General features: G+C 38.1%; 1 protein-coding gene across 1 annotated transcript; it reads left to right on the top strand.

The window, feature by feature from the left end:
- The first annotated feature begins 5,359 nt into the window (after positions 1 to 5,359).
- On the top strand, positions 5,360 to 24,616 carry LOC306869648 (rho guanine nucleotide exchange factor 15-like). Its single transcript, XM_079416494.1, has 15 exons — positions 5,360 to 6,109; positions 8,496 to 9,227; positions 9,635 to 9,677; positions 10,343 to 10,407; positions 12,508 to 12,755; positions 12,882 to 13,042; positions 13,168 to 13,320; positions 13,529 to 13,658; positions 13,768 to 13,842; positions 17,260 to 17,352; positions 19,726 to 19,880; positions 20,085 to 20,252; positions 20,368 to 20,447; positions 20,761 to 20,865; positions 20,941 to 24,616. Exons 1-15 carry the CDS (start codon positions 5,716 to 5,718, stop codon positions 21,090 to 21,092), a joined length of 2,754 nt encoding a protein of 917 aa, XP_079272620.1. The 5' UTR covers positions 5,360 to 5,715; the 3' UTR covers positions 21,093 to 24,616.
- Positions 24,617 to 26,316: the final 1,700 nt, after the last annotated feature.

Here is a 26,316-nt window from a genome sequence, read left to right as displayed (position 1 = left end):
AGCTCAGCTCCTCAAGAGCGCCCCCCAGGTGTCAGCGCGCTTCCAGAGCGCCCCCCAGGTGTCAGCGCGCTTCCAGAGCGCCCCCAAGTGTCCGAGTCCCTAGATCTGCCATGGCCTCCCGAGTCCCTAGATCCGCCAGAGGGATCTGACAGATATCACACTATAGAGACTGTGTCTGTTCCCCGAACTAGAAAATACAGAAAACGTCCTAACCAAATTAAGAGTAACAATTTAATTGATGTTCAACAAATAATTTTTTTTACAATACAGAGAAACAATTGATAAAGCTTGGCTTACAAAAGCACTTTTTGTAAATGATTTGATCAATGATAATAATCTAGATTTGCTCTGTTTGACAGAAACATGGCTAAAACCAGATGAATACATTACTTTAAATGAGTCCACCCCCCAAGATTACTGCTATAAAAATGAGCCACGTCCAAAAGGTAAAGGGGGAGGTGTTGCTACAATTTATAGCAATATTCTCAGTATTTCTCGGAGGGCAGGCTTTAAGTATAACTCGTTTGACATTATGGTGCTGCGTATAACATTATCTAGAGAAACACGTGTTAGTGATAAATCCCCTGTGATGTTTGTACTGGCTACTGTATACAGGCCACCAGGGCACCACACAGACTTTATTAAAGAATTTGCTGATTTTCTAGTTAGTACTGGCTGCAGATAAAGTCTTAATTGTTGGCAATTTTAATATCCATGTCGATAATGAAAAAGATGCATTAGGATTAGCATTCATAGACATTCTGAACTCTATTGGGGTTCGACAACACGTTTCCGGACCTACTCATTGTCGAAATCATACTCTACATGTAATACTGCCACATGGAATTGATGTCAGTGGTGTTGAAATTCTGCAGTAAAGCGACGATATCTCAGATCATTATCTAGTCTTGTGTAAACTCGACTTGTGTAAATTCTACTCCTTGTTACACGTATGGTAGAACCATCACCTCTACCGCAAAAGACTGCTTTGTAAGTAATCTTCCTGATTTATCAATTCCTCAGCATATCCAACAGCGCAGAAAAACTTGATGATGTAACAGAAACTATGGACTCACTCTTTTCTAGCACTTTAGAGACAGTTGCTCCTTTACGCTTAAGGAAGATCAAAGACAACAGTCCGACTCCGTGGTATAATGAGCACACTCGCACCTTAAAGAGAACAGCCCGGAAAATGGAGGTGGAGGAAAACAAAACTAGAGGTATTTTGTATAGCCTGGCGGGAAATACCCTATCCTACAGAAACGCATTAAAAACTGCTAGATCTGATTACTTTTTGTCTCTTCTAGAAGAAAACAAACATAACCCCCGGTATTTATTCAATACAGTCACTAAATTAACGAAAAATAAAGCATCAAGAGGTGTTGGCGTTTCCCAAAAGCACAGTAGTAATGACTTTTATGAACTACTTTACTTCCAAGATCGATTCTATCAGAGATAAAATTGTAACCATGCAGCCGTCAGCTACAGTATCGCATCAGTGCACTATAGATGAACAACAATTTCACTCATTCTCTACTATAGGAGAGGAAGAATTGTATAAATTTGTTAAATCATCTAAACCAACAACATGTATGTTAGACCCTATTCCATCTAAACTACTAAAAGAGCTGCTTCCAGAAGTCATAGATCCTCTTTTGGCTATTATTAATTCATCACTGTCATTAGGATATGTCCCCAAAACTTTCAAATTGGCTGTTATTAAGCCTCTCATTAAAATACCACAACTTGACCCCAAAGATCTAGTTAATTACAGACCGATCTCAAGTCTCCCTTTTCTGTCAAATATACTAGAAAAGGTAGTATCCTCGCAGTTATATTCTTTCTTAGAGAAAAATATTTCAGTCAGGATTTAGACCGTATCATAGTACTGAGACTGCTCTCATTAGAGAAACAAATGACCTGCTTCTATCATCTGATTGTGGTTGTATCTCTTTATTAGTTCTACTGGATCTTAGCGCTGCGTTCGACACTATCGACCACAACATTCTTTTAAATAGACAAGAACACTTTGTTGGCTTTATTGGAAGTGCATTAGCATGGTTCAAATCGTACTTATCTGAACGCCATCAGTTCATAGCAGTGAATGAAGAGGTATCATATCGATCACAAGTGCAGTACGGAGTACCTCAAGGCTCAGTACTAGGGCCGTTACCTTTCACGCTTTACATGTTACCCTTGGGAGATATTATCAGGAGACATGGTGTTAGTTTTCACTGTTATGCTGATGATATTTCAGCATCTGTAAAACTGTGTTTTTCCATCTCAAAAACGTATCTAAATTGCGACCTATGCTCTCAACGTCAAATGCAGAAATACTAATTCATGCGTTTATGACCTCAAGGTTAGACTATTGTAATGCTTTATTGGGTGGTTGTTCTGCACGCTTGATCAACAAATTACAGCTGGAGTCCTTACTAGAACCAGGAAGTACGACCATATTAGCCCAGTTCTGTCAACACTGCATTGGCTCCCCATCAAACATCGTATAGATTTTAAAATCTTGTTAATTACTTATAAAGCGCTGAATGGCTTAGCTCCTCAGTACTTGAGCGAGATCTTATCACATTACAGTCCTCCACGTCTGCTGCGTTCTCAAAACTCTGGCCATTTGATAATACCTAGAATATCAAAATCAACTGCGGCCGGCAGATCCTTTTCCTATTTAGCACCCAAACTCTGGAACAATCTACCTAATACTGTTCGGGAGGCAGACACGCACTATCAGTTTAAATCTAGATTAAAGACACATTTCTTTAACCTGGCTTACACATAACTCACTAATACACTTCTATTAATCAAGTCCGTTAAAGGATTGTTAGGCTGCATCAATTAGATCAACCGGAACCGGGAACACTCCCCATAACACATGTACTCGTTACTGATGTACACAGCAGGGAGGAACAAGGAACACGTCGTAAGTCAAATATGGGCATGAAAACACAGGGAGCACGTGGAAACACAAGACACACACAACAGAGGTCTGACACTACGCTAATATTTGTCTGTTTCTATTCTGTTTCTCAGTCCGTGTCCGGATCAGATGGTGGATCGGAGCCGGGAGATGATGTATGTGGCCCTGATCGTCGGCGGAGGCCGGACACCTGGATGAGCCCTGGGGACATATCCCCAGTCACTGTAGCCACCCGATCTGGTCCATATCCAGCCCAGATGGTCACTGCAGTCACCAGATGCAGTCTGTATCCAGATCAGATGGTGGATCAGCACCCAGAGACGACCTCTACAGCGCTGAACGTCAGCGGAGACCAGGACACCGAGATGAGCACCAGAGACAGATCCCCAGTGAGGACCCCGCCACTTAGACAGCCATCGGGAAAGACCACTGGACCCAGTTGAGCCCTTACAATCTGACTTTGCTGCAGTTGGAATTGAAATACTGGTTCGTTTGGCCAGAGGAGAACTGGCCCTCCGACTGAGCCTGGTTTCTCCCAAGGTTTTTTTTCTCCATTCTGTCACCGATGGAGTTTTGGTTCCTTGCCGCTGTCGCCTCTGGCTTGCTTAGTTGGGGACGCTTCATTTCCAGCGACATCGTCGACCTGATTGCAAAAATGTTTTCATTTTTTGATATTGTGCAGTTGCTTTGACACAATTTACATTGTTACTTGTCTTGACTTGTTTGAGTCACTTATCAAAATTTGCCAAATAAATATAAAAAATTGCTAAACTTGTTGCTAGGTGCTTTTGGAAGAAAAAGTTGCTAGGGTTGTCTGAAAAGTGGCTAAATTTATTTAAAAAATTGCTAAGTTGGCAACACTGCGTGTAATCCGCCCTGTTTCTCCGTGGCTTGTTGTTAATCACATTTAATGTCGTCTTTTTACTTCAAAGGCCAAATTGCAAAAGTTTACACACGTAAAAACCCATTCAACACGCCCATGTTAACTTCAAATAAGCTTTACTGTTGTTTACATTAAGTTACAAGCTTCATAGATTTCGGTTAACGTTAGTCGTATTAAGCATAATGAATTATAAAAGAGAGCAAGACCGCGCAATCATACAACACGCCAAAATGAGCTAAAATTAATTATTGTAACACAAATTTGGACATTAACGTTGACATTAAAGTTAAAAGAGAGTGCTTTATGGATTAAACAAGGTGAAAGACCACACTCCCTTCACTAAAATTCTCATATCATTCAATGCTTATTCTATGTTTTTATATGTTGTACGTTTGTGTATAAACATAACTGTTAAACTGGATATGAAAATAACCATTCATTTAATGTTTTTAAAATATGTGCAGACTTAATATGGTATGTATTCTGAACTAAGCCCAAGCTATAAAATTAGTTCAATTTAAATATTTTTGCCCTTCCAACGTTTTGTTAATTGGATTTTTTACAATGTAGCTGAATTATTGTAATATACATGAGGTAAAATTACTTATGTTACGTGTGTTTGTACGTTTACAGTTTCATGAGGGAATGTTTGGTCATGAAGGATGTTAGCATAAAAAGAGGAATTAAATCTAGTAAATGGAAAATAAAGGAACTGAAAAAGTAACCCATATCAGCTTATATGTCATAGAGGAAGTGAGATCCTTTTTTACGCTTATGGTTAAAATATATTTTTCTAGACATTTCAAAACATATTCTGTTTACTGTTTGTCAACAGATTGTTTTTTTTTTATAATACATTTGATTGAATAGTAGTCTTGTTAAACTTGACTATAATAACAAAATATTTTTATGTAGGAAAGCAGAGTCTTGCGCTTTTATGGTAAGTCTGGAATCAGCTGCCTTGCTGAAATGTTGAACTGGAAGTTTTCAGTTGTTTAAAGCTAAAGCGAGACATGGGAATTCATGCATTTTTGTGGTATTCAGTTCCCACAGCAGTCTTTGTATAACTCAATATGTATACATTATAATATAATACAAGTAACATCATCCAAAAACCTCTGCAGGTAACTTCGTTATGTGTTACATTGCTTAGAAATTAGAGATAATCAAATAATCTTTAAGGAGGTGTTCCGGGCATGTCCCACCGGGAAGAGACCTCGGGGAAGACCCAGGACACGTTGGAGAGACTATGTCTCTCGCCTGGCCTGGGAACGCCTTGGGATCCCCCTGGAAGAGCTGGACGAAGTGGCCGGAGAGAGGGAAGTCTGGGTTTCCCTGCTTAGGCTGTTGCCCCCGCGACCCGATTCCGGATAAGCGGGAGATAATGGATGGATGGATGAAATAATCTTTCTAATCAAAGTGTGCAATGACCTTAACACTGCATTAACTTATGTCCAGCATCTACAGTATGTCACTGAATATTCAACAGTCCATTTGGTGTGGTGACCTACTTCCCTCTTAAGCCATGTGAGGGACCAGAGGACAAGATCTGAAAGGAGAAGTAACCATCATTAGTGACATTTATTAACAACACTCATAACAACTTTGCTCACAAGGATAACACACAGGAGGATGGAAATTATTTCTTTACATATTGTGTGTGGCAGCTCTGAATGCTCAATGAAAGGTAAATGAGCTTCTTTTCTTGTTTTTAAAAATATTGATATGACAAGAGAACAGTGTGACAACATTGCTTCACTGACCAAGAAGACACTAAACTGTTTTTTATGAAATCAGCACAATCAGGGATTGTTCTGTATCAGTGTCTACGTTTTGCACTTGAATATCGGTGCATTTGTGTGTCTCTGGATTTTGATGTGTAAATCTTTCTCACTTGGACATGAAAATTATTTTGGAGCATCAAATTATGGATAAGTCAATCCTTAACACATCCAATGGAAAACCTACCATTCCACCGAAACCAAACCTTAATGCTTCACACCAGTCAAGCCACTTTGGTTCCTCTAGCAGAGTGGCTCATGCTTTGCGTAACTTGGAACAAGGAACGGGCAAGCAAACGGCAGTAAACTACAACAGTAAAGTGAGAAAATACTCAAAAAATATGAGCCAAGATGGAAGGTCTGTGGTAGTTGGACCTAGATTGTCATGTCCACCCAGGGCAAAGGACCAAGCAGAGGATATATCTTCATTTTCAAGACTTGGGAAAAGTGGACAGATGCTGGGGGAAAGAAATCTTCAACTGGCAATAGATGATGTGGATGTAGGTCGATCAGGTAGTGAACATTTTGGAATCTGTTTCTAACATATGTATATGCCTAAATATGAAATTATGCTGAAAACAGTGGTACTCAGTGATTGTTTTACTTTGTGTTTGCTATTACTTGATGTAGGTTTATGTCATGTAGATACCACATGATAGAGCAGGGGTGTAGCGGGGAGGGGGTGAGGGGCACTTGCATGATTTAACCTACTGTAACGCCGATCATGCGACGGTACAAAAGACAATAGAACCCATTAAGAACCTTGTCGCGTCGCTTTTGTCACGTCGTGCTGCTCGCGTCCGGAGTAGAATTATCCTTTCCCAAGTCCAACTGTTAAGAATTAAAATAAAAGTTATTGTTCAAGTGTAGTGTAAGTGAAATATTGTCCAAAAATATCTTTATTTCATGAAAATTATATTTTATGTCAGCGCCGAGAGCCTTGTGGGCAGTGTGCCGACATAAAGTGAAAATAATATCACAAAATAGGTTCCTGTAAGCTATCATGGCATTTTCGCAAAAGTGCAACCAGGGTGCTCTAAAACGCCAATTGGTATTCTATTTCGAATTTATTATATGAACATGAATAAGTACTTACAAGCAGGACCGTAGCTGGGGTTTGCGGGGCCCCGGTGCAGGTTGTACCAGTGGGCCCTGTTTGAAATTATTTAATTTGTATGTTTGTTCTTATTATTTATTTGTGCTAGTTACACAATGTTTAAATAGGTGTCCAGGCACAGAAACCGAATAATCAAATGTAAAATAGCACTGCATAGTCTTCACTGTAAAAATTAATACAGTCAAACCAAAATTTATTCAGACACATAACTTTGATAGAAAGGTATGTAACAGATTACAATCAACCAAAAATTCAGACAACTGTTAGTAGGACGATATTTACACAACTATCAATACGTTGTTGACCAATTACCAAGCAATTCTTCATTTTGTTCAGTCTGTGGTGTAAAAAGGTTGCATTAGCAATTAAAGAAAAAAACACTTAAGCAAAACATGGTCAGGTCAAAGTGTCAGAATAATTTTTGGTCCCAAATTTTTTTATATCAATTTTACTGGTAGGCAACTGTATGAAGAACCGTGGGCGGGTGCTGAATTGGGCTCTTTCACATCTTTTTCTTTTTGCAAGTTTAAACTGCGATTTGTATTTGTTCGTTCAGGCGCAGGAGGCCGTGAAGTAGAGCTTGCTGTCTGTGAGACGCAGCTCTCTGCGTGCACACTGAACATGGCACGCGAGTACTCAGTTGAGTTTTTCCACGTCTTGTGTTTGAATGCTTTAAACTCTTTTTAATTTTTAAATTGGCAAGGCTTAAAAAAACACGAACATATGATAAGCTTTCGTGACGATGCGCAGCAGTGGCCCATCAACTGCAGTAGCCCCTCACTGCAGAACAAAGATCCAGGGGGCGGGGTTGGATCCACATCTAGGGAGTGGAGATGGGTATGTTTAGGGGTGGGGGTGGGTGGATTTAGGGATCAGGGGGTGGAGACGGGTAGGTTCAAGTATATGTAAGGTGGGAGGAGTTGGATCTAGATCCAACAACGCTCCCTGGATCTTGTGTTCTGCAGTGAGGACAATCTTGTCAGCTGTCCTGAGCATCTTTTTAGGTTGGCCTCAGCCAGTCGGTTGAGATCTCCGGGGGGCCCCCCACAGCCGTGGGCCCCTATAATCGTCACCACCTTTCACCCCACTAGCAATGGCCGTGCTTACAAGTACTTACTTTGTACATTATGTACGTAATTTCTATGCCTTTGAGGGTCACATCACCTGACAGCTGTCCCCCCCACTTTTAAAATGGCTGCTATGCCCCTGGTTTAGAGCCATTCAATTAAAACCATATAAAATCAATATAAATACAAAAAGTACAGGATTTGTTTGTAATTTTATATTAGATTTTCAAAAGATTTTTATTTTCTTTATTTAAAAACCTTGTTTTTGTCATTGACCCAAATGCAGATTAACTTGCAAGCAGAATAAACATGTTATGTGCAGTGAATTGGTTACTGAGAGCATGAAACCATTGAAATTCAAGAGACGTTTTAATTTTGTTTGCTTTTGTACAACATAAAATTTTTGTTGGGTTGCAACTTGATAAATGTTAAATGTGGGTCTTAAAGTGAAATCAATTAAGGGCCACTGGCTTTGAGCATTGTAGAAGGCAACTGATCACAAACCCCTGCCCCATTCTATTGTCAGTTATTAAATATTTTGGCTAATCAGATTATGCTCTCACCTACCGAAAAGGATGCAGAACTCTCAGCTCTGTTTAACACACTATACCATTTTACCAGCACAAAAAATAAAATGTGGGGAGAAAAAAAGTAGATTCTGTCTGAGCCTGTTGATAAGCTGAATATTGCACCTGACTACCCTTCTTTCTCTCAGCTCCTGATGGCAGTGAGGTGAATATTGTGAGTGGCACCATAGAGAATCATCAGGGCTCAACTGCGCCACCTACCCACTCAGAGCAGAAACATTGTCATTGCCTCTGCCATCTTCAAAGGCCTGGTATGAAACTAGTCTGGGTACCTCTACATGAGGAGAAAAATGACATGGATACTGCAATTGAAAAGAATCACAAACATCGAAACAGAGGAGGTCAGAGAAATCAGGATGTTTTACATTTAACCAGCAATGAAGTCAGTTGGCCACCAAACAGCCCATCTCCCAATTCAAAACCCCAAGTGTTGCCTCCATGTATAAATTGCCAAAGCTTTCTGCTTCACCACAGCCCTCACAAATTATCAGGAAATGGATTTGCATATGCTAATGAGTCTTTTCAAAGCCATTCAAAACCCCCTTTACCACCAAGGACTTATCAGTCATCTGAGTATCAAAATACCCAACAGTATGCACAGCTGGAGCACACTGATGCTCATATGTATTTGGATATTTTGCCATCAAATGACAATAAAGTTACCCCTCCTGCTGTCCCCCCTCGACCTCCCCCACGACTTCCTCTACATCCTCAGTCCCACCAAAAGACAAAGAAACGGTCTTCCCAACCAGCGCTGGCATGTGTAGTCTCTCTTCGAGGCGGCGGTCCACCAATCAGAAACACCAGCAGCAGTGAGAAAGGAAATTCGTCTCGCCCCATATATTTGCAAAATCCATCAGGTGAGTGCAGAAGACTTTGCAAAGACTGCTTTTTACTAAAGTACAGTACACAAAGCAGTTTCATCAGAGAGAAAAATAAATTGTGCATGACCATATTTTAACCATGCTCTTTTAAAAATGGCAGAGATTTTGCCAAGCATCTTCTTGGATCAATATCTTGGATCAACGTGATCCTAAAACAACATTCTTATCAAATAAACAGTTTCATATAAACATATAGTGCTAAACCAAAACACTAAGCCCCTAACCTCAGCCCCAGTCCTGACCTTATCCTATAATGTTGATCCAGTAATATGTCCTACTTACTTATCAAGGTACTCTATCAGTCATGAGTATATATTTAAAATATCTGCTTTGAAATACTTTATTCAGAAACACATATGAAAAGTTTTGTGTTTGTTTTCTAGGTAATGGTGATTCTAACGACTGGGAGTCTATTGACACGGAAGCGTAAGTTTACAGCATCAAAAAGATGTTCTTAAAAAGTACACAAATTATCCAATGATTTTTTTGAGTACCTTAAAGACATTGTAAGGAAAACACTAAAGGTTTTTGATATTGTGTTAAAATCTATAATGAAATGACTGCTTATATTTTGTTGATTTACGCTCAAATACATCTTTACTAATGGGAAGTGAGACAGTCTGTAGTTATAATTATCCCCTCACATGATCAGGACTTCCATTCGTGACTGTCTTTTCGGTGCAATTTGCAAACTAACATTTGTGGTTACTTAAATGTAAAATGTAAACCCCCACAACTTTTTATTCTGCTTCCTTCATACTGTATTGCAACATCTTTAAAGTAGTAGGCTAAGAGTTGAATTTACACATCCTCTTTCCCTGAAATAAAAAAAAAATCTGACATACCAACCTTTACGGATTTGAAAAAGAGAGGTTTTATTTTTAACTCACTTCTAGCCGGAAAGGGTGGTCAAAACGAAAATATGAAGTGGTGAGAATGCCCTTTTTTGTCTCCCAACATATCCAGAGTTTTTTTCCCTTCCCAATGACATTTTAAAAATGGCAGTCTTTTCATTAGGCCTTATCTTTGATAGATATTCGCTTGAGCCTAGTAATGTGTGGCCAGGTTAAGCTGTTGTGGGTTTCTTACAGGCTGTGTGACAAAACAGGAAGCCCACGGAGAATCTCCAGTGACTGGGAGCCAAACAGTGACTATGGTGAGATAATTAAGTGAATGTATAATACACAAACAGAGGGAAATTTTCTATGAAGCCCATATTTAGAATACATTATAAGGGTATTCCTAAGGCAATATAATGAATGCATTATAAAAAAAAACCTTATGTTATATCTGTCACATGACGTGGTTGTAGCAATAGTGCACGACGAAGAAGTAAACGTAAAGATTCTTTAATTCCAATTTGTAATCCATTTCATAAACATCAATCCAGGACAAAGACTAAAGGTCACTGCACACTGAGTCCGAAATTTTCGTTTGAAATTTTCGCACGTTAAAAAATAAATACAACCTCACGTTGTGTCAATCATGTTTGCACACTGCCTCCAAAACTTTCGTCCGTGAAAATTTTTTTGGATCAGGTTCGATTTTCTGCGTTTTTGCATCCGTAGCATGCATTTTGATTGAAAATTTCAGACTCAGTGTGCAATGACCTTAAGGGAGAACTGAGGACTTATAAGACAGAACCAAACAAAGGGAACTAACGAGATGATTAATACAACACAGGTGAACAAAATGAAGGCGATTAATGAGAACAGGAACGAAACCACAATTTTGCTTATAATGTTTAAGATTATGATTATTTATAATACACAATGAACACCATATTAAATCTACTTGATCTACTTGAAAATTGTACTTTTGATGTTCCCCTTAGTTTATTGACTATAAGCAACTTTGCAACTACATGTCAACTAACTCTCATTAGAGTATTAGTAGGGTTAGGTTAAGGTTAGGGTAGGTAGCATGTTGACGTACTTGCAAATGTACTTATAGCCAGTTTGTCTGCTGGGGAACCATCAAAATAAAGTGTCAGCATATATTTAGCAGACATACTACTAATACTCTAATGACTGCTAGTTGACATGTAGTTGCAGAGTTACTTATAAACAGCTGTTTAAAGGGTTCCATCAAAATAATTAAACTGATATTACAATAAAAATAGTTCAAAACAAATGTGTCATATACACATTCATCTGATCTTATGGCTGTTTGAGAAAAAACATTATTATTATTATCATTATTATTATTACTATACTTATAAGTGGCCTTTGATTGCTTTAAGTAAACTAGCATAAAAAAGATGGCAAATCAAGTCACCTTTATTTATATAGCGCTTTTAACAATTCAGATTGTGTCAAAGCACTTAACAGTATCAAATTGGAGCATAGAGTGTCAGTAATGTATAAAAATAAGATTAAACACTCAATTGTCAGTTAAGGCATTTCATTATTGAGTTCAGAGATGTTATTGTCTAGATCAGTTTAGTTTAAATAGTATCTGCTAAATCAAATTGACGATAATCACTAGAAATTAAGTGCTACCAACTGAGCAAGCCAGAGGCAACAGCGGCAAAGAACCAAAACTCCCTCTGTGACAGAATGGAGAAAAAAAAACCTTGGGAGAAACCAGGCTCAGTTGGGGGGCCAGTTCTCCTCTGGCCAGGAGATAATTGTTTATTTATTGTTTACTTATTGTTTTAATTAAAATTTTTATTTTAATTAAATTTAGATATGTTTTTGAAATGGAAAAATGCAGTTTTACAGATGCTAGAAACATGGCTTTCAAATGAAAGATTGCTTTCAAACAGCACACCTAGGTTCCTAACTGATGACGAAGAATCAACAGAGCATCCATTTCAGACGGCAAGATATGAGACTTATAATACATTATAACTTAAGTGGATGCAACATGTTCACTGTTATAAATCTCCATACTCTTAAAAGCTATTACCACAAATAAGTAAATATTATAATACATTAAAACTGTTTTTATGAATATTCATAAGATGATGTAACATATTATAAGGTTTTTTTATAATACATTATGCATTCATTATAATGCCTTAAGAATACACTTATAATGTATCATAAATATGGGCTTCATACAAAGTGTTACCGAAAAATTTTCATCCATTTCAGACCTCTAAAAACAACAGTTAAACAATTATTTCTGGTTTTATTTTAGAATTTCAAGGTAGATTTTGGAGCAGGATTAAATGAACATTAGGTGCAATAACATTTCTTTGGATCTTTTGCTGTTCAACTAAACATTATCGAAAACAATGTGTCATCCTCAGAACCTCTATATCAGATCTACCAGGCAAAGGTCTTGAAAGAAGCCAGTCAGATCCAGTCTGATAGTCCTGATTGCAACAGGAGGAGTGTTAGCGAAACCCTGGGTCTTGAGGGTCCCGGAGGGCTTGGGGTGGTTGGCACCCGATTCAAGAGAGGCCCTGAAAAGATTACACTCTGGCAAGATTTACCAGTGGTGAAGGAAAGTGGAGTGTTGCATAAACTCACTCGCAATGATAAACAGAGACAAGAGGTGAGAGTAATAGTTTACCATTATTAGAAACATCTTAACATCTTTCTTTGCCAAATTCAGCTTTATTATATATTTTTATTTTAAACTTATTTTAAACTTTATTTTAAACTAATCATGTGTTTTTAGAGCATGTTTGAGGTGCTCACTTCTGAGGCCTCCTACTTGCGCTCCCTGCGTGTTCTGAAGGATCATTTCCTGGGGTCACGGGAACTCAATGAGACTCTGGTCATTCATGATAGAAGGGCCCTCTTCTCCAACCTCTTGCAGGTCTATGAAGTCAGCGAGAGGTGAGAAAAAGAGACAAGCTCAAGAGCATGACACGAAAGAAATGACAGTTCTGTTATCATTTATTTACTCTCAGCCAAAAAAGTACTACCCCACAGGCATGAATGTACATCTCTGTTGTTCTCAGGTTTATAGGGGATCTGCTAAAGCGAGTAGATGAGAGTGTGGTGATATCTGACGTGTGTGATATCATTTATGAGCACTCAGAGAACCATTTCTCAGTCTTTATTGATTATGTCCGAAATCAGCAGTACCAAGAGAAAACCTACAGCAGACTGATGTGAGATTTTTACCCGTACCTACAAAATAAATAAATAAAATAATAATAATAATAATAATTTTAATGTAAATCATTTTGAAAATGCATAAAATACATTTTACAATACATTTACTTTTGGAGTAGGATGACCAAAAACAGATATATATATTAGTGATAATTAAACAGTGTTGTAGGGCATGTTACTTATGTGTATGTGTGGTCCTGGCAGGGAGAGTAACAGAGATTTTTCTCTTGTGATGAGGCGGCTAGAGTCATCTCCACTCTGTAAACGTTTGCCCTTCACATCCTTTATGCTTCTGCCTTTTCAACGAATCACCCGCATCAAAATCCTTATACAGGTGAGATACACACTGCTAATGTTCTCAAAAAATACTTGCTCCTCTAATTTTTCCACTAAATGTGAAATAATAAGACAATAATAATTGGATTAATTTCAACCTTTTGTAGAATATACAAAAGCCGACTGCAAAGGGCACTAAAGAGGAGGAAACAGCTTCCAAGGCCCTGGCTTCAGTCTCCAAGGTAGAATGAAGAAAATCAGCATTGATCCTTGAGTTTGAGTGACTGAGTGCTAATGTTTAGTATAACAGCAGTAAAACATTTTAGCGTTTGCTACTTCGAATTTGCTTCTTTAGCAACTTCTGTCTGAAATATCAATATTAACTGTTTTAAGGCTATCACACTCACAATTGTGCTTTTGTATTAAATATCAGCACAACTGTGAGCTCCTGTGGGCAACAAGCAGTGGTGTATTGTAACGAAGTAATTCTAAATTAGATGGCAAAAATGCTTCTGTATGCCTTTTATATTTATATAATTTAATATAGTTAACTTAATCTATATCACACAGAAGAGAACCGTTTTTCTGCAGACATCAGCATGATAACACATTTAATAATCATTAATTCAAGTTCAGTAAAGCAATAAGTGACTTACATTTTAGACATAATATTGCTTGTTTTTGCTAAATTTTACCAACTTAAAATAGTTCCAAACAAAGATCACAGCACTGTTTTGCGTCTCTGAGCAATGGACGGTGTTTACTTATTGAATGAATCAGCATTTTGAAGGACTCGGATGATAAAAAATGATTCAGTGATTCATTCATTAACACAGTGGAATGCTTTGTTCCTGAATGAATCAGCCGCTTGAATGAACCAAACTACTGAGCTATGCTTTGATGCAACCTCTCAACTTTTCTCTTTTTTATCAAAATGTGCTTTTTACCTTGCCATCACTTTATTTGCAGTCAAGCAATCAAGATGTTTTTAACATTTCAAAACACATTCTCATAGCAGACAGATTACATTTTCACATGTGTCCAACAATTCCTCAACAAATATAAAATATCATAGTCAAATATTATCACAATATTCTTCTGACGGAGGCGACATAGACCTGACAGAGTTTGTGTTCCCTCAGCCTTACTGTATGTTCCCTGAATCTTATGTTCCCTCCACCCTAACTCGATAGAAGTGATGACTATCAATCCACAAAAGCAATTTGGCATTCCTTTCACAAAACATTAGGGAGTTCATGTAGTAGCCATTTTGTTTTCTCTGTTTATGCTAGATGCTAATAGAACCTGCTTCAGGAGAATAAAACGATCTGAACATTTCAAATAATTTCCTCAGAAATCGGAAGATGGTGTTGACAAATCATGGTTGTGACACAGGAAATATTGACATTAGGATTTATAATATTCTAAAAATATAAAACCAACCATAGCCTGTCTGACATTGATGTACTCTGCAGAGGTGAATTATGGCAAGGGGGTTCATTAGAGTGACAGCTGCCCCTGAAATACCCTGATTTTTTTTTACATTTTAATGACAGACAGTATTGACAAAAATCTGGGACACAACTTTGGAACCTTATGAAACACATGTGTCATTGAAAAACATTTGATACAAGATATTGAGTGTTACTTTTGATAAAACAATTTTTCATCATAAAAACTTTTATCCATTTAATAGCATATGAATGACTGAACCCTTCTCTGTGGACACTGTTACAGATGTAGTGAGAAGACAATAAGTGTCATAGATTTGATATAATGATAAAATTCAATTAAAGGGAATAATTGGGTTAAATACATTCTATTGTTAATCCCTCATAACATTTACCATTGAAAATAATTTCATTTTTAAACATGTTTTGTCCCATATCTCAAGAATCAGTAACATGTCACAATCACTATTTTCAAAATCCTTTTAAAATATTTTTAATATCATTAAATGTTTTACAAATATGAATTAATTCATCCATTTTTACAACCTAAAATATCATTGTCTATAAAATGTCCAATTATTTAATATTTTCTCCATGGATCTGTATGTTAGTGTCAGTCCTGTCTTTCTGTGTCTTGTGTTTCCCTTCCTCTCTTGCCCATATTTGGTTAGTTCCTGTTCCTGTCCCCCTTTAGGTTTATTGAATGTCCTGTATTTGAAGAGTTCCTCGCCTCCTCGTTTCCTTGCTCAGGAGAATTGTGACAGAAGACCGGACCCAACAGCAGTAAGCGGCGTCCCTCGTTCCGTTTTTGTTTTCGTTTAAGAAAGTTTTTTTGTTTTCCCCTTTTTCTCACGCGGCATGGAAGCCGCCACCCATTTTGCCGCCCTAGCCCATCTGAATCTCCCCTTTTATGATTATGCCGGGGAGTTTCCATCACCCCGTAGACCTCCCAGACACCACTGGACTAACTTGGAGAGAAGGTCTCTGGGAAGTGTCCGAGCCTGCCATCATCCGCAGCCAACGCAAGCCTACCGCCGTCCATGGCCTACGCAAGTCAGCCGCCCTTGGCCAACGCAAGCCCGCCGCCGTCCACGGCCAACACAAGTCAGCCGCCCGTGGCCAACGCATGCCCACCGCCGTCCGCGGCCAACGCAAGTCAGCCACCTGTGGCCAACGCAAGCCCGCCGTCCGAGGCTCTCTCAAGCCCGTCGTCCGCAGGGCCCGTTCTCTCCAGGGCCCGTTCCTCCAGTGCCTTCCTCTCCAGGGCCCGTTCCTCTAGAGTCCGCACTTCCAGAGCGCCCCCAAGTGCCCGTTCCTCCAGAACGCCAGCCAGATCAGGGTAGTAGGGCTCCTGCTGTAGAGGCCGGGGGCTGGGGCCTCAGTCTCGGAGGCGGTCATGGCCTCCCAATTCCCCTGACCCGCCATGGCTACCCAAGCTCCTACATATGCCATGGTCACCCAGGCTCCCTGACCCACCATGGCCTCCCGAGTCTCCGGACCCGCCATGGATCCTGGAATGGGTGCCGGGGGGGGGGTATGTCAGTCCTGTCTTCCTGTGTCTTGTGTTTCTCTTCCTCTCTTGTCCGTATTTGGTTAGTTCCTGTTCCTGTCCCTGTTTAGTTTTATTAGTTCATTAGTTCCAGGTGTGTGTTATTAATTATCTAGTTTATCCTCGTTTAGTCTCCCTTACTTAAGCCCTGTGTTTCCTGTCTCTGGGGTCCGGTCTTGAATTTCAATCTGTGTTTCCAGCGTTCCCTATGTTTGGATCAAAAAAGTCTGTTATTTGAAGAGTTCCTCGCCTCCTCACTCCAGAGAATTGTGACAGTTAGTTGAACCACACTATAAACTTTAATTTTTTGCAGAAAAAAGATTTTCAAATATTAATAAGCAGTGAAAGAATAAAAGATTGTCAGATTGCCCACAACCCCCCAAATTTCATTCCTTAAATTTGTCTTCATTCTGATATGAGTTGTTTTGCCCTGGCTTTTTTTTTTAATGTTCATATGTGTCATGTTGATGATCTAATAACAGCTTCACATAATGCCTATTGATGTCCCTGTATTAAAATAACTGTAAAATGGGCAACTAACACAAAATCTACCCCACCTTTTTCAAATATGATTCAGAAATGTGAAATATCTCCATTTGCATTTATTCTGTCATTCATATCCAGCTTTGATTTTCACTTGTCATCATTCTTAATTTTAGCTAATCACACAGGCAAACACACAGGTGGGGCAGATGAAACAGATGGAGGAGCTCATTCAGATCTCTAACAAACTGGAGTTTGACAAGCTCAAGGTCTGTAAATGCATTACTGAACTAGACAAATGAAAAATATTCTTAAATTAGAGTTTTCAACAAAGGTATAGCCCAATGCCATCGAAACACACACACACGCACACATATATGTATGTATATATATATATATATATATACACACATACAGTGTTGCTTGAAAGTTTGTGAACCCTTTAGAATTGTCTTCTGCATACTTATGACCCAAAACATCATCAGATTTTCATAAGTCCTGAAAGTAGACAAAGAGATCCGAATCAAAAAAGTGAGAAAAATATATTTTCTTTGTCATTTATTTATTGTGAAAAAGGATCCAGTGTTACATATCTGTGCGTTGAAAAAGTATGTGAATCTTTGCTTTCAGTATCTGGTGTGACCCCCTTTTGCTGCAGTAACTGATGGTAAAGTTTCTTGTCAATGCTGATCAGTCCTGTACAATAACATGTAGGAGTTTTAGCCCATTCCTTATTGCAGAACCACTTAAACTCTGTGACGTTGTTGGGTTTCCTCCTATGGAACTGCTTGCACAACATTTTAATTGGACTAAGGTCTGGACTTTGACTCAGCCATTCCAAAACATTAAAGGGCTCATCGGATGCAAAATTCACTTAAAGTTGTTTGAACATAAATGTGTGTTGGAAGTGTGTGTACACATCCATCCTACAATTATAAAAATCCACCCAGTGTTTTTTTTTTTTTTATCCCTATTTTAAAATCCCTAATGATGTAGTTCTGTACAGGCCCCTCCAGTGAGAGTTGATTGACGAGGTCGTCTTACCTCGACCCGCCCTGAGTGAGCTGAGAGCTGTCCACCTCCGGTGCAGGGGAAGACAGGATGTCTCCGATTAAGCGATTGAAGGGATTAGTTGTTGGATGTAATAATGGATATAGCAGTCATCGTTTACTCCTGAATCTACACATATCTATGGTCACTCTACAGAAGAGAGGGGCGGGGTCAGCAGAGCTCACTAGCATTTAAAGAAACATGAACTAGATCAGCGTGCTGAAAACAGAGCTGATTTTTTCAGGGTAAATGTGTTGAGAAATTTTAACCAAAGTATGTTATAGACTTTTCATTAAGAATCATATCAACTTGCGTAAAATGGGCATCCGATGACCCCATTAACTTTGTTCTTCTTTAACCATTCTTTGGTAGAATGACTTGTGTGCTTTTGTTGTCTTGCTGCATGACCCACGTTCTCTTGAGACTCTGTTCTTAAACAGATGTACTGACGTTTTCCTTTAGAATTTGCTAGTATAATTCAGAATTCATTGTTCCATCAATGATGGCAGGCTGTCCTGGACAAGATACAGCAAAACAGCCCCAAGCCATGATACTACCACCACCATGTTTCACAGATGGGATAAGATTCTTAAGCTCCGAACATAGTAGCTTCTCATTTAAACCAATAAGTTCTATTTTGGTTTCATCCATCCATTAAACCTTTCTCCAATAGTCCTCTGGCTTGTCCACATGATCTTTAGCTAGCAATTTTCTTTTTGGAGAACAGTGGCTTTCTTCTTGCAACTCTGCCATGCACACCATGGTTGCTCAGTGTTCTCCTAATGGTGAGCTCATGAACATTAACATTAGCCAATGTGAGAAAGGCCTTTAGTTGCTTAGAAGTTACCCTGGGAACGTTTGCAACCTTGCAGACTATTTACACGTTCTGCTTTGGAGTGATCATTGTTGGTCGACCACTTCTCGGGAAGGTAACAGTGGTCTTTAATTTCCTCCATTTGTACACAATCTGTCTGAGTGTGGATTTGTGGAGTCCAAACTCTTTAGAGATGGTTTTGTAAACTTTTCTAGCCTGATGAGCAACATCAACTCTTTTTCCAAGGTCCTCAGTAATCTCCTTTGTTTGTGACATGATTCACTTCCACAAATTTGATCAGACTTTGATAGATCCCTGTTCTTTGAATAAAACAGGTCACGTACTGACATTTGATAGTCATTGCACTGACTGAAAACACTTCTGCACAGATGGACTCTAATTTCAAAGCGATTCACATACTTTTGCCACTCACAGATATCAATATTCGATCAATATAGCAATATTGGATCATTTTCCTGAATAAATAAATGACAAAGAAAATATTTTTGTCTCATTTGTTTGATTGGGTTCTCTTAGTCTACTTTCAGGACTTGTGCGAAAATCTGATTATGTTTGGTGTCATATTTATGCAGAAATAGAAAATTCTAAAGGGTTCACAATCTTTCCAGCAGCACTGTATATATGTATATATGTGTGTGTGTGTGTGTGTGTGTGTGTGTGTGCGCGCAAGTAATAATTCTGTGGTAATAATATATTATTTCAATATGCAAACAGAAATATTCAGTTTTTGTCTATTTGTGTTTCTTGATTTCTACAGGCAATTCCAATTGTTTCTAAAACACGCTGTCTAGAAAAACAGGGAGAACTTCAAGAGCTAAGTAAAAGAGGGTCTCTCTTCAGCATCCGCAACAAATGTACCCCTGTATACATGTTCCTCTTCAATGACCTTCTCATTCTCACCACAAAGAAAAGGTTAGAGGCATATGGTTATTGAGATTAACCTTCAAAACAAAGGGGAAAAAAGGTTATAATTCTTACCCCATAGTCATATGACATCAACATCTTCATTTACAGTTGGAAAGTTTGAGTTAAAATAATCTGCAAGAGCACACAAAAAGTTAGTGAGTGAATCTTCTGCCTCATGTGGTGTCCTTTTTGGCCTCCCTCTCCTCTTAGTGCTTGTCCAGACCGCTTTGTAGTGATCGATCATGCGCATCGGTCTCTGGTTCAGGTACAGGCCACAGAAAACCAACTTGGGCCACACTTGGATCACTGTTTCTGTTTGACCCTCCTGGAAAACCATCGGGGGAACACCTGTGAACACTTGCTCAAGGCTAATACAGAGTAAGATACATGTAGCTCATCAGTTTTTTTCATACTAGTCAAAGACAGAAATAACTGACATTTAAAATTTTTATAATTCCGACCTCTCTCATTCTTTTTAACACCCTCTCCCCAGGTCAGACATGCATAGGTGGACGGCTGCTTTCCCATCGATTAAAGCAGCCCTCGGGGAGGAGAAGATTTATGAGGACTGGGGTGAGCTTTCCATTCATTATCTCACAGACACTGTGGGAAATATCACATAATGTAGTAGCAATGGAATGCTCTCTCAAAAATGAAATCATTGGTCATTTACTCCCCTTCATGCTATCGAATACTATATATGACCAATTTTTTCCCTGTAACACAAAAGGACTTCTTTAACAGAACTGTTGATTTCCATACAATAAAAGTGAATGGTGACCTGTGGCTGTCAAGCTCTGAAAAATGGGTCTGTTTAAAAAAAAAAAAAACACAGAGGAAGCTTCTTAAATGATATTGTGTGTGTGTGTGTGTGTGTGTCAATCAGACTGTCCTCAAGTGCATTGCGTCAGTCAGTATGTAGCAAAACAGGCAGACGAGCTAAGCTTGGAGCCATCTGATGTCATCAATGTGCTGCGCAAAACCAGTGAAGGTACAGTTAAAATAAAATCACTTAATATATTTTAAATTCTCAAAACTAAAATTGATTTCCATTTCGCTCGTCAAGGTTGGTATGAAGGCATGCGTCTCTCTGATGGAAAGAAGGGCTGGTTTCCAGCAGAGAATATATCAGAAGTAACCACTGATCACCAGAGACGGCGGAACGTGAGGGAGAAGTACCAAATCGCAAAAGCAACCAGTCAAAACACTCCAAGTTGACTCCTATATACTTGCTGCCCATCTCATTCGCCCTCACTCCTGAATAGCTTCCTGTCACAATCACAATCACAAAGAAACTCTGAAGTTGTCTGGCATAAACACTTATTTCCTATAGAAGCTGGAAGCTGGGGCTAATTAGTATCATTATCTTTAGAATATGAAAAACATCAAGAAGTTTTAAAATGTTCAAACGGAAGCCTGGATTGTGAAAAATAAATTTTATTAGACAGATCTGCTGTTGTCATGAGGTGACGAACAGGACGAACCCCTTCCATTGTGCTGTCAGGCTCCACCTTCAGCTCCGTAGAAACAGTGCAGGCAAGTTTTATTGCTACATTTATTAAAAAACAAAACACACGGTTAGTATTTTTCCCCTCACATTTATCCTAATGATAATGCCTGTGTTGGCTGATAAAACGTCTTAGACTTTACTGAGACCTATCGCCTTGAATAAAAGCAGAACACAAAGTTTTTTGATTATCAATGCCTATGTTGAACACCATCTGAAAGCTGAATAAGCTTTCCATTGATGTATGGTTTGTTAGGATCAGACAATATTTGGCTGAGGTACAACTATTTGAAAATCTGGAACCTGAGGGTGTAAAAAAAAAACAAATCTAAATATTGAGAAAATCGCCTTTAAAGTTGTCCAAATTAAGTTCTTAGCAATGCAAATTACAAAAAAATGAAGTTTTGATATATTTACGGTAAGAAATTTACAAAATATCTTCATGATTTTTGGCATTAAAGAAAAATGTATAATTTTGACCCATACAATGTAATTTTGGCTATTGCTACAAATACACCCCAGTAACTTAAGACTGATTTTGTGGTCCAGGGTCACATATGTGTATTATTTTTTTTAAAAAAGGGATAGATTTACCTTTACCTTTGTAAATATTGATTGCACATTTAATAATTTCTCAAAAAAGTATAAACAATTACCTTTAGGGGTGTCATCCTCCAACTGGCAATGAGTGCATTTTTTGATCTGTAAGAGCATAGCGAATAAAGAAATCAATGCTTTAAGTATGGGTGTATATAAACTTATATTAATCTCAACAGCCTGTTAGCCCGTAATCTTTTTTACATTGTGAGAGCACAATAGAATATCCCACAACACAATACTAAAGGAGCATGAGATTTATATATCGAAACTAACCAAATAATGGTATATAGCAAAATAACTAGGATAAAAACATAAATTGACTAATCAGCTTTCAAATAGGAAGGGAAAAACTTCCCATATCTTTTGTTACGGACAGTAAAGGTTGTGTGTCCAATTGACCCTTCACAAAAAGCCGCCCGTGTTGGTGAACTCACACCACACATGTTCTCATGGAGTGAATGATACATAGCGGAGGAACGAGTACACTGACAATGCACCTATAGACAAGACAGAGCAAGTTACTTTTGGTGTGAAACAGTCTCAGCTTTCAAATTTTGAATTTAAATTTGATTTGATTCGTTTTAATTTAATAAATTCAAACAATAAATACCATATTGTGGCTCTTTAATCTGTGTCCTGACAGCTGTAGAGCCTCAGTTCAAGCAGCACTTAAACTGATCATCTCTTCCTCTTAACTATAGCACGAAATAAACAAATGAACATCAGAAGGTATCTAGTTCACCACGGAAACACATCAATACACACCATTTTTCAATTTCAAAGTCTACCGATGTTAATCTACATTCCTGTCTGGTTTGTTTGTCAGACAAAAATGGTAGATTCATAATTATGATTTGTTCAGATCAAATGTCAGTCCAACTCCCGTCGAAGGGTCAATTACACACAACAGTACTTTGGTGTCAGTTCATCTAGCACTTGGCAAAGGAGGCAGATGCCAAAATGTGACATGCCCTGTGATGTCTGTGTTTCACTAAATATTAATACTAAATATTGCCTGTCGAGAGCATGACATCCTCACACCCAATTATCAATCTCAGTAGATTATTTACCTGTTAAAATTGGTATCTTGTCAATGTCTAATCTGTTCCTCACCTCTGCCCTCATGATGCCTTGAGTGTGAGTGCAAGGCTGTTTTGTGTGTGTGTTTCATAGGTAGAAATGTAGGAGAATGGGACGGCAGGTAGATGGCAAGAGTGCGATTTCCATTTTTCGGATGGACACCCCAAGAGGAACCCTGAACCCAAGAAAAATACAGAAATCTTACTAATGTAAATAGAGGGATATACAGATAAATAAACTTTATCAGAGCGACACATTTACACTTAAACAGCATTTTTCTCTGATACCTAAATTCCAATCTTCAATAAAGAATTACTAAAGAATTAGCCTAATTAGTCAGGGCTCCACAGTCAATACTTCTCATAGTTTACTAAATACACTTTCTCATAAGCCCCGTCTAGTTGTTCAGTGTGTATATAACGTTCTCTGCAGTGCACTTCTAGTCTTTTCTGTGACTTCTCCCAAAAATTAGGCAGATGTCAGTATCCATCTCTCAAATTGTGTACTATGAGTTCATGATTACATTATTATAAAGGGGTTTTACCTATAATGTGGTTGAGGTTGGCTGAGGGGTCTCAGGTGTGGAAGAAAAGGCATGTTTCTCACCTCATTTCTATAAATCACTTGATCACCATCATGCTGCAGGTAAAACAGATTTTTATGGATAAAGTTTATAAATTATGAAGGATTTCTATAAATAGGTGATATATCTATTAATAACAATAATAATTGTCAAAAAGCTAAATATTTTTCTTGATATTATACATAACTGCTGAAACCCAAAAATTGGTTAGTAGAGGAAGCATCATTTTGAATAAATAGCTACTACAACCCAAGGATATTCAAAATATCAAGTTAAAAGTTCTTCCATTAAAAAATATCTAAAGGCTTATATTAATACAAGCCCTCCATTAGACCTTGCATAAACTAGAAACTACTCAAGATTTCTCTATATATAGAGGATGACAAAATATTAAAATCCTACTGTTGCGAAAGTGCCACATGAGTCTATGGAGAAACTGAATATGGCTCTGGAATTATCAGTCTCCAGTGGTCTACAGGCAGGATCCAACAGAGCTGTGTGATTGAGGTTTACTGGGGGTGAAACACCATCTGTGTCGACCATCACCACCATTCTTCCATCAAGTAGACACACTGTAATAGACGAAACAAAGCAAAAAGAGGAAACCAGCTCCTCCAAGATACATTCCAATGTTTACTGCACTATAAACAGTCATAATTGTGTTCAATGAACTCAAAATTACCATTTTTGTACTTTTAAAAATTATGCAGACACTGAATATGATTAATTGTATCAGTTTAAGGCTAGAATACACTTCACAACTTTTAAAATCAGAACAGATTTATTGTTATGCCTAGATAACACTAGACATTGACACTAGACATTGACCTCATTGCAAGAAAATGCATGCTAAATGAAAACAATGTGTCTAAAATCAGCTTTAGATTTCAAACATGTTTAATTATCCTCCAAATGCAATTATGTATAAATGTTGGAGTCTGTGTTCACCATACACTACACAATTTTCTGTACAAAAAAAAAAGAAAAAGAAAAAAAGAGGTGTCCGCCAGAACTAATTCTCACAGAAAATCACATCCAGACTACAAAAAGTGTTGTGTCTTTCATCCTTAAAATAATAATTGTGTCAAAAAAGTGGAGAAAAGTCATCTAACTGGAGTCAGTGTCTAGATGACTTTAGTAATCTCTGCTTTATCCTTGGCTTTATTCTTGACCTGTAGCGTGTATGCCAGTTTGGATCCATAGGCACAACGTAGGAGAATGAGAGAGCTGGTGATGTTAATATGGTAGCCCAGCAAGTGTGCTATTTTTAATGGAACAGTCTCCTCCCTCATGCCACCCTCCTGATTGAGCGCTGGTATACAGAACACCACCCTCCATTCCTTCAGATCCTCACCCAATTCCAAAGAATACCAGAAAACATCATATGAATTGATAGCTTATGGCCCTCAACAAACACACACACACACACACACACACACAAAAAAAACACAGTAAAAGTTGTGATCATCTTGTCATCTATTGTGACACATCTGGGTGTCCATCTGGAATTGATTAGATTGTTTAGCTTTTGCCATTGCATTGCCTGCATAGGTTTCTCCTAAGGGTTTTTCTCCATTTCTGTCATGGATGGAATTTTGGTTCTTTGCCACAGTTGCCTTTGGCTTACTTAGTTGGGGGCGCGTGACTGATTGCACGGACACTATTGTAAGATAACTGAACTGGATGAGGTCACTGAATCATCAATTAATTGACTTTAACTGAAAAATTACTTTGTAATTTTCCTCTTGCATTATTTAAAAACAATTTTCATGTTTGACACTGTATAGCTGCTTTAACACAATCTGTACTGTATAAAGTGCTAAATAAATAAAGGTGACCTGACTTGACATTGTCATTTGCTATTAGATTTGAGTGACAGGTTACTGTCCCATCCACACACCAATGAACCTGCTATCAGAGAAGAGATAAGATGTGGTAGCAAAGTGGACAAGTTATTTTGAGTAAAGATTGAAGGCAGATGAATTAAAAACAATGATGTGCACTGATAAATTATTTATAGTACACACTTCAATATTCCATAAAAATAAATAATTGTCCATTTTGATATTGTTGTTACTTTAAAGGTAAAATGTGCACCAACAGCAGAAACAAAATGAACTACAATCTGTTTGAGTGGCCCAACATAGTCAAATCAATTTATTTGTAAAGCAACAATATGCATTTGTTTCAAAGTAGCTTTACAGAAAGTCATAATGCTATATCTATAACACCTTAAAATAGAACAAATGATACAGGTGATCCTCTGGATTTTAAATCTAGCTGTACTGTAATTAGTGTTGCCAACACATGTGATTGCCACAATGATTTAGGTACATGTATGCATGCATGTATATATATATATATATATATATATACACACACACACATGGTGACTCCTCCAAAAGTATTGGAACAGTAAAGACAAAATTGCTCTGTTGGCTGTGGAGTCAAGACATTTTCAAAATTGATTAAAAGATGAATATGAGACAAAACTACAGAATGTCACATTTTATTATTGGGTGATTCAACACATAGATGTTTTACCAGCTAAGAAGTTCAGCACTTTTAGAGTTTCATCCCTCTATCTGATGTGAGCATAAGTATTGGAACAGCTGCCTCACAGGTCTTTCTAAGTGATCAGCTGTGTCATTTTGCATTAATTATTCATATAT

The sequence above is a fragment of the Barbus barbus genome, assembly GCF_936440315.1.
Source record: "Barbus barbus genome assembly, chromosome: 5".
Lineage (NCBI taxonomy): Eukaryota > Metazoa > Chordata > Actinopteri > Cypriniformes > Cyprinidae > Barbus > Barbus barbus.
Note: the sequence above shows the minus strand (reverse complement) of the source record. Positions and strands in the feature narration are given on the sequence as shown.